Source organism: Lissotriton helveticus, chromosome 8 (genome assembly GCF_964261635.1).
Source record: "Lissotriton helveticus chromosome 8, aLisHel1.1, whole genome shotgun sequence".
In the NCBI taxonomy this organism is placed as follows: domain Eukaryota; kingdom Metazoa; phylum Chordata; class Amphibia; order Caudata; family Salamandridae; genus Lissotriton; species Lissotriton helveticus.
In genome coordinates this window covers 592,909,026-592,919,353 of record NC_136069.1, presented here as the reverse complement: position 1 = coordinate 592,919,353, position 10,328 = coordinate 592,909,026, and the positions used below count along the sequence as shown (strand labels likewise).

At 38.5% G+C, this 10,328-nt stretch overlaps 1 protein-coding gene across 4 annotated transcripts in view; it reads left to right on the top strand.

The window, feature by feature from the left end:
* DACH1 (dachshund family transcription factor 1) overlaps positions 1-10,328 on the top strand; it is a 537,492-nt gene that overhangs the window by 380,258 nt on the left and 146,906 nt on the right. For 2 of the 4 annotated variants that reach the window (XM_078657417.1, XM_078657416.1), the window contains one exon: positions 1,177-1,320. The exons of the other annotated variants lie outside the window; for them this stretch is intronic. In XM_078657417.1, coding sequence (XP_078513543.1) covers positions 1,177-1,320 — 144 coding nt within the window. The remainder of the gene's footprint in view (positions 1-1,176; positions 1,321-10,328) is intronic. 4 annotated transcript variants of the gene reach the window in all.

Sequence of the window (10,328 nt, the reverse complement as noted above, 5' to 3'; positions counted from 1 at the left end):
AGGCCAACTCCTCTCCCCATTTGACACCAGTGCCTAATTTGAGCTGGTGGTTTCCTGTACTCAGCACTGGCATTTAATTCTCAACACCGGCGCTTGTGACAGCTGCCACAAGGTGGTGCTCTATGGCGGTCCAGGGAAGACATGGCTTGGCAGTTCGGGCTGGACTGTTCCCATGAGGCACAGGGTCAGACTGATTTGCATATAGCCATGTCTGAACTGGGGTGGCAGAGTGGGCTAAAGAACGTTGATGGATTAAACCCAGATCTGTTGACTGGGTGTGAGTGTTTGATTGAATCAGATGCTCCGTCCATCACCACCCAATTTTGTACCACCTAATTTGGAGATGACCACAACAACTGGTAATTATTAATTAAATAAACATAAAAAATGACTATTACCTGCCGCACAAGACATTCTTATAGCTTTTGGGTCAGTTACTATGTTGGCAGCATGGCAAGGGCTATGTGTGGTGGAAGCCTCAGTGGCCTCCAGGAGTCTGAAGCCTTAAGGAGCCTGGAGCCTTAAGGACCAATATGTGAGTAATATGTGAGCAATTGATTAGTTAATTAAATAATAAATTACCTACTTGCATATGTTTCTGTGAGGGAACATGCATAAATGTACTTCATATAACTCTTTGGTGCATTTGAGTGGCCTTCATTTATAATAGCGATTTGGTAAAATTTCCCTGATCCTATTTATCTGTAGCATTCCCTGCTCACGCACAAATACGAGTTAACTAATGAACAATATAGACGTTGAGGGCTGTTTTGAACACAACAAGGCTTATTTTGCCTAAAATACACATGCTTAGTATTATGGCAGTTCTGCAGCTTCCACATTTCCCAATAGACTATACTGTACATTGGTCAGAATTCTCCTACTACTGGATTGACATCTAACCTTCACATTGCCCACCATACTGCATGCACCTCCTTAATTTAGATGTATTATAGGTAGAAAGATGGCCACATGTTATAAATTTACCTCAATAATAGCATTTTGAGCAACTTTTGACGCAGAAATCAAAAATAATGAATGTATAAATTATTTTATGTACTATAATTTGTATTGAAAAACAAATTGTGGCAATACTGAAAGTTTGCTGTGGCTCACCCACAAACTTCAGATACCTCAATGCATCACCTGCAAAGTCTTTCCTTCATTTTTACACAGACAGAAGACAGGAACAAAGAAGGGGCCAGAAGTGTACAGAGAACCAGAGGGAGATATGGCAGCTTGCAGCGGGTGGCGGGCGGCGATCAGGGAGCAACACGTTTCTGGCAGGACAAGTGGAGGAGGCAGCAAAGGGAAAAGAAGGTAAGAAGGAGAGGGTCACATCAAGGTGTGTAGTAAAAAATAAGGCAAACCTGATGGGCCCGTAAATTCAAGAAAACACAACAATTAAACAGTCACAGGTAGCACACAAAAGCTTGTCCGGAACAGACAACTGGACGTAAGTAAAAAGAAAAAATAGCATAAGTAGGAGAAGGCGAGAGGATAAATTGAGGGCTTTGATATACTACAGAATTATCAGGGATGAAAAGAGAGTAGGATTATGAAATGTTGGTGGATGGAGAGTTGTATCAGGACGTCAGGAGTGGGCAATAAAGGCGAAAAAGTAAAAAGGGGCAGCTCTCTTGAAGATATTAATCATAGAGCCTCAATAGGAAAAAGAAGGAGCACGTGAAACAACAGAAGCAGATAAGGGATGAAATGAGGAACATTCATTGGAAAGGTACACAATCAGTGGATAAAAAAGAGAGAAATAGCTTACATGGGAGGAATTTATAGTGGGAAAGGAAAAAATAGTAACTAAATAACATAAAAATAAGAATACATGAACAAAATCAGTCCAAACATCTCCAAAGAAGAAATATATGTGTGTATATATATATATATATATATATATATATATATATATATATATATATATATATATATATATATATATATAAATATACATATATGTGTGTAAAAAAGAAAGAGTGATAGAAAAGTGTGAGAGGGAGGGAGGCAACTTGAGATAACGTGTCGGCGTCTTCAATTACGCCTTACTTCGTTTTTTTGCATGCATGCTTGTCAGTTTAATTGATTTGGGCATGTATGACACAGGACTAGCACTGGAACACTGACACTGAGGGATGTTCACAGGTCTGTTGGATTTTATAATGAATTAATGGTCACAGTTTATCAAAATTGTACGCATAACCATGTCCTATTAACAATTAAATAGCAGTATCACTTCCTGCAATATCTAATTCTTTTTCGCAGAGATGAGAGTTCATATTTCCCACGCACAGAGCTGGAAGTAGAATATGAAATAATTAACTGTTTTCTTTCCTTCGGGTGAATTAACATCAACATTCACTAATAATTGCAGATTTTGATTCCAAGCATGAATGCATTACAGATGATGATAGAAATGATGTGCGACTGCAGATTCATTGCATGGGCTCTAAATAGGTTGTATGTTTTATTACTTTGTAAAGAGGGACTTCGTTTATCCAGGGAACTGATTTGTTTTTACGACCATACTACTGAATAAACAAATGTTTTTAACCCAACCAACATAGCTAATATATTGCAGAATCTGTATGCATGGCAAGACATACAGACATATCTTTTGCTCTCATATTTATAGATTAATTGGGCTTTTTGTTCTTGAATATAGCTATTAAGTTTATGTCAACCATGAAGGAAACTGAATCAGAAATGGGTACTTATGTAAACTTGTACGTATTTGTTATGTATAACATGGTTAAGAATGGACACATATTTCTCATTAGATACAGTTAATAGATGGAAATGTGTTGCCACTGCTGTTGTTCAGCTTAAGATACCATGGAAACCAGCAATATTGCATCCTTTTAAAACACCAATTAGAAGGGTATCTTTATTGCACTGGCTGAAAAGTCAATACATTGAATTTACTCAGGATTTGTGCTTGTTCTGAAAAGAAAATACATATGCTGCAAGTCCTTCAGGTACCTGTATTCATACATAATTTGTAAAATGGCTGTAAGTGGTTGAAGCTCCTAAGAATCATTGAGAAGATTCCTGGCAGTTCCATAAGTGCCACTGTCAAAAAAACCAACAGGCATTTATTTTGAAGTTAGTGACTGACAAATATGGAGTGTAGCTATCTCTGTAACTAGCACTATAATCATTAGGATTGCTAAGGTACTTGCAAACAACAGATAAAAAAAAAAATCAATCGATTGTTCATATACATTTATCTAGTTCGCATTGCTGTCTACACACACAAACAAATACATTTTCCCTTTGTGACATTCAGGTGTACCTGTTGTGCTAATATTTATTTCCATCATGACGGTATAATAGAAAATGTAAAGATTAATTTTAATATTCAAAATAAATTTACAACTTGTTTTACTCCTCCAAAACTAACAGACATGAACCACAGTTGCTTTCCAAGGATGGTGTGACCTTAATATCGAGAGTATGGCGGTACCACAAAGGTGTACTTTTTTGTTAGAGATGTTGTCTACAGTCACCTATAAAAAAGATGTCAATATCTGTAACTTATAGTAGAATCACTGATTATGGCGGATCACTCTTTGATGAAAAAGATCAATCTTAGGACCACATAAAAAGAAAAAATATATATATTTTATGAAAATATGTTCCCAAAGGAACTATTGATGAGTGATACATCTCCTTAAACATGATTGGCAGGCCAAAAGAGAACTTGCAGAAATTATATTTTTTTTATTGTATTGTCGAAAATATTTTAAAAAGTGACTTTTTTGATACCTCACATAGGAAAGGGACAATTGGGAAGTTGTTTACACGTGTTGAATCCCCTGGATCCTCTGCAAATGGGAATATTAGGCATAAATATATATTAAATGAGTTTGGCGAGTCAATAAATACTAATTTTGGCACAATGCAAACAACCACGTTCTAAAGGAAATAAGCATACATGTTTGTTTGGACTCGTATTTCTGGTGGCAGATTTCTGCTTTTCACACCTATCAGTAGGAAGCTCACTCTTGCTACGTATAGTTTTTGTCTGTTGGCTTGGCATATTTACATTTATTATTCTTGACAACGAACAGGATACACATTTTTTAATGAAGGGCAGTCGAAATGCTAATTTGGAACTCCTGTAGTTTGGTGGCAGATATCAACTGACTGAGGCCCACATACCCCCTTATTGTGCAGATAATGGCAATTTTCAGAAATTTCGAAAAATATTCTAAACATAACCTGTCTCTTTTATTGATCATGCAAAAGCATGTGAAATTGACACATTTCATGAGAAAATAACATAGAATTGTTGGTAAATACTGTTGTCATGCAGTAGCATGTATTCTAAACACTCCCATTAGCTGCCAGGGAGAGCACACAGTAATTACACTTTACGAAATGTTCATACATGTTCCCAAAGGCTGACATATTCTTTCAACCTCCTGCATGCAGGAGCATATCTATGGAAGTGATCAACCCACAAAGGTGTACCCCTGGGACTTCTAAAGTTGAGTAGTCCAAACAATGGTATGTTGGTAGTAGGGTACACAAAGACACTAAACAGCACAAAGTGCACAAGGCCAATTTCAGAAGGAAAGTTGAGCTGAAATGCTGGTTTTGAGGACATGGTGGCAGAAATGGTGACAGATATCAACCTTTTGACCATAGGAAGCATAATGAAGCCATCTCATGTATGACCTTGAAGATAATTATGAATCCATTGATAAGTGAAAGACCTCCATCTTCTTAGCAGAAGGCAATACAATCATAAAATTAGTGTAATTTTCTCAATACTGCAAAGTAATAAAATATGACACATCTCTTTAGCCTGTATCGAAAAGTAGTGTCCTTGTTGCAAAGATCAAATTGCATATGTTTTCACCAAGATCTCACTGGGGTGTGGGGAGGGCATTTGCAGAAATGTATACGTTTTCTAAAATTTTGGGTTACCCTCAAGATATAAGCCAGGTGCAATGCAGTATGCTAATTTCTCATGGTAATCAAATAGAAATGCTTTTTGGGATATTTTGTAATATTGTGCAAATATCTATGACAGGACCTCAGGGAAACATATCAAAGATGTACGATTTCAATAGCAGCATTTTCAGGAGACCATCAATGCAGACCTCGCACCCTGGCAGTTTGGTTGACCAAGCAGAAAATACACTTGTCATATTTGTCTATAAATCATTCTTAAATGTGACATTTTCATACTGCATCTTGCATGCATTAGCATAGATAGACAATGTTATTTATTTTATTGTATTGTTTTGCAGCATTTATATAGTGCTTACTGTTCCTGTGTGGGCACTGGGTCATTTGTCTGTCAGGCTAGCCAGCATGCAGAGGTTTTCCATGTGTTTGGGATGCTCTCATATGTTAAACCAAGTCAGTGTCATTGGAAAATTTTAGAACTTCATCAAGCTTAAATGCTTGTCTTTGGTTGTTATCAATCAGTGGGACTTATCAACACAATGAGCCATAGAGAGCGTATCAAAGGCATTGAGTAATCTACAGATTACTTTCATCCTGACTGTCTGGCCGGCTGTCCATTCAGAAAGGCAATGCTCTTCAACCTCCTCCCTGCAGATGCATGTAATTAGGAAGATTACACCTACCTATGTGCTCCCTGAGTCTCTTGATTGTGGGGATTCAAGTTAAAAGTTTTCCAAAGGGGTTGAGGTGCTGACAGGAGGCTCAGGATCAGATGAGGCAAAGGCAGACAATTTCAGAAGTGAGTCAAGACCATCTGCTGCTTTGGGCATCCTGCTGGATCAATCCCTAGGCCACAATGAACTCTAAAATGTCAACATTTGCTCATGCTAAGACAGCTAGTTGTGGATAGCAATTCTCTTTCCCTTGCCTCTTGGCATCAACACTGCAGAGAATGAACTGTTTAGATAATTATTTAGCTGCTATTTAAAAGGAAGTTGAAACTGTCCTCTTTCAGTAACTACCTTTGCTCGATCTGTATTTTCACTGTCACCACCCGATGTGATCAAGTTTGCTGTGTTGTACGCTAAAAGACATAAAAATAAATATGCAGTATACATATCCTTGGACCGAGGGGGATGGATCTCACAAACAGTAAAATACCAAGTAGCAACAACACTGCAAGAAAATAGCTCTCCTTGATCTTTTCGCTGAAGAACTTGAAATAGTAATTGACATTCTGGTGACTCTTGCACTTTCAGTTAGTTTACTTTACAAACAGTGGAGGTCCTTTATTTCAGAGGCTGATTTAGATTGCTCCCACTCATAAAGAAAGTAAAAAAAAAATTATTATAGATAGGATTAATGCATGTCACTTTAGGGAAATGCCAGAAGGTCAGTAGCAATTTATGTAGAAAAAGTATGCAGACAATAATATCTTCTGCATCAAACAATATGTAAAATATGCCCAGCATCAGTGGCGTAGCAAGAGGGTGGGCGGTGCACATTTTCAGGGGCAGTGGCCTCCCCCCACCTGCGGCCGAGAAGGGGCAGCAAACGCAGGAGTCACCAGCACCCACCCATCGAATTGCGGCCGCCGCGGGGCGACAAACAAATGAACCACCACGGGAGGTCAAAGGTCTAGCTACGCCACTGCACAGCTTTGCAAATTTGTATAAATCTTGCTCTATAGGCTGTGCAAAGGACATGATGCTGTTTCTATAATGTTACATGTGTAATTATTCAGTAAAAGCCATCCAGCCAATCTTATCTGACGAATGCATTTAGGTTAGTCTCCTTATCATCTTTTAGTCTCTGTCACTGTGATCATGTATGATGAATAAATAACGGGGGTGCCTTGCACACAAATATACAGTTTATTTTACACTATGCTCCCCAGTGCCTTTCGCTCTCTAATTATTAGATCACACCTATTGAAAAGACACTTGATAAAACATAATGAAAACAAAAACATATTTGTGTTTTGATTGAGGTCATAGCACTGTAACAGCTTGTCGAGAAAGCATAATCCTTTCTCATATGTTTGTTTTGAGTTTTGTAGTTTGTATATTTCACTAGTGATTTTTGTCTAATATTTACAGATATTGACTGCTCTATTTGCAAAGAATATTGGGAGTATATGTTATCCTAACATTTCCAAGGCTGTGTTTGATAACCATTACCTGCAGTAGCGGTTGGCAGTAGGAGTTACTGCAGGGCGGTGACGTGGGCAGGGGGAGGGGCAGGCTGGGGGTAGTAATGTATGGATTACGGAGTTTTACAGGTAAGTAAACATTTAAATAAATAAAATGAATTTCGTTGTGCGCACTGCATCACCAAATGTGGCCAAAACAGGATTACAAGTCAGGTAGAAATGACACTTGGCATTACGGTTTGGTCCTGGAGTTTGCAGTAGGTAAATTGTGCCACAAATTTCAGGAACACTCAGTGCACAAAGCTAGTTTAAGTTCCCGTTTGTGCAATTTCCATGTAATTCCTTATTTTGAGGTATTCAACTCGTTCTGGAATGCCACTTACGTACTCGCTAATAAGCACAATTAAGAAATGGGAATAGCAAAAAAGTAGACTCACACCTAGGGGCAAAACTAAATTTACACGAGTAAATGTGCACATGTAAATGTATACTTGTGAAATGGGGGGCCCTTCAGATATTTGGTAATCATTTTGAATACATGCAGAAAACAAAATAGTTTCCTCACATCAGCAGTGGAAGGATACAACTCACCCAATCAAAAATCAGGGTGAAGCAGGCATGCTCCACGGGGAGAACAAACACAAGAAAAGGAGGAAAGTCATGAAATCAGGAGCAGAGATTGGATAGAACAAGCAAGAAATGCAAGCATGAGCAACTCGTTGACATATGCTCTGCTGTAGCATTGTATACAATGATGTATGTGACAGACAGCTGATGCTGTCTGTCATTAAACTGTAAAATTTTTTACAAAGAATTGAAAAGAAGCATTGGCAAAATTAACTAATGTTCCACGAGCCCCAGCACCTGAAGTGCACTTCTTTTTAGATACATGTCCATATGTGATCAAGCAAAATGCTGCCACTCACAATGCACTTCCCGAAGTAAGCTGTTCCATCGCCCCATTCTGTGTGCAGTGGGTGCAGATTTGAATGGTAGTTGAACAGACCGATGGACGCAGACGGCTGACCCAAAGCCGCTCTGTGTATGTGTATATGTATGAATTTATTAATTTTGTTAATACAGGAGTCCGATCAGATAAAACTATCTCTTAGCCAGACCTAAAAAAAAGCACTGCTAACACATTAAGAAAACTGGATATTTCAGATTGTCATCACAATACATATTTATATGAATCACTAGCAAATGAAACAGCAAACAAAAGAGCAGTATTGAAAGTTTGCTTTGTAATTGAGTGAAGGCAAAGTCCTCTGAGGTGTAATCAATGGCATGTTAAGATTACTCAACTAGATTTACTAACAGTTTATGCAACACAGCCCAGCAAGGCAAGTCGCTGCGCTGCCTTAAAGGGCGAGAGCTGAACTACGCTGTATTTACGCATTGGTACTAGGCATGTGCAAGGTTCTCAAGCTTTATTTGTAACCCTTACAAATGTCTACGGAAAGTTTTATGGATTTGGAAAGACCGGAAAGTGTATTCTTTGCCAAGTTTGTGTTTAAGCTTTGGCTTTTGTGACAACTTAGAAAAAACATATTATGAAGAAATCTACATTATTGCTTTGGGCATAGAAACAGTTTTGCAATTGATAAAATTGTATAGAAATTTGTTGCAGATATTTTCCATCTTGGCTGGGTTTGATTAGAGTACAAATGATCTCACAATTTGTTAAAAGTGGTCTTGCAGTGCTCAGAATAAAAATTGCAAGGATAAATGAAATTTTAAACCGATAGTAACAATTTTATATATAGGGTGGAAATCATGAATTTTGCAAAAATTCACCAGCCTAAACACAAAAACTAAATGTGCACTTCTTCTAAAAAGCATATGAACTCAAAAACGTAGAAAGTGTATCTTCGATGAATACTGGTGTGCTATTACTTCTTCGCTATGACATTCGAGCTCCTAGTCACAGTTTCTGCTATAAAGCTTCACTCTAATAACTTTGCACAGAAATACGTGACAAAAGGCATTTGTAATTCTATTCACTTCTAAAAGATTACGGTCTATAGTTGAACCAGGAGAGGCATCCTGTCATTTTCAGAACCTGTTAAATGTGACAGAATCTTTTTTTTCTGCCAACTTGCGAAGACCAAGGCAGAGCAAATTTGCTGTGGTCAGCTAAGTGTAACCACTGAGCAGGAAAGTGATTTTAATAATGCATTATTGTTCTTCACTGAAGGTGAACTGTTACAGTGCCTTTGTTATAGCATACTTTTCCTCTGGCTGAGCCTCCAGATGCTGTGTAGATTACTTGATTAAAACCTTTAATGAATGGTAAAGGGTGCTGTGTACGCTTTCATATTGACGTGCTGAATAGCAAAAAGTGTCTTTCTTGATCACTGTGGCAGGGAGGATAATCTAAAGCATCAATGCTGAATTTTGTGGCATGCATACAAAACAGACATTAGGACCACTGTGCTTTTACAGATTAACATTGATATATTAGTAAAAATAACAAAACAACAAAAAACAACATAACAAAACAACAATAATAATGCTAATTAGAAGAATATAGTGGCAATAATACAAACTAGTTGCAATATCAGCAAAAACAGTATGCTTTTCACCAAAGTAATATTTTCCAGTTGGATATAATATTTACATTTTAGGAAATATACTTTGATTTTAAAAAAAATTCAGCAGTTGGGGGAGTAGTCCTTCGCATTCACAAACAGGTTCACAATGAAGCACGAAAGGCATATTGTCAATGTATATTGACTGGTCTGTAAAAGCGGTTGGTCTCTAGCTCCTTCAATGCTTTGGACGGCCCACGGCCATCCGACGTCAAGGTGGGTTAGTGCATCGGACGCCTGGGGGCCGTCCGTTCTGCGCACGTGCCAAATTTGCCCCGCACTGCGGGGGAATTGGACGCGCATCGAAGAGGCTAGTTAACAGGCCTATGCATGCTTACAACTGTTACCTACTGGGTCCAAGATTTTTTTGAGGATCTTAGTCCTTCACTGCATTGATCCTTGAAGACATGCTATTCATGATCAGGGCTCTGATTCTAGTTGACTCCTCTCCCATTTTTACCCCTGCATTAACCCCTTCTCTGCTTATGACGAGCTCAGCTCGTCAAGAGGCACAGTGGAGCTGTGCTCATGACGAGCTGAGCTCGTCATAACGGCTGCGGCACTCCCACGCACGGCTAATTCCCCGCCCGTGCGGGGGTTCTATTGCAGTGGGTGGAGTCATGACAAGTCCAGCTCATCAGAAACACAGCTCCACT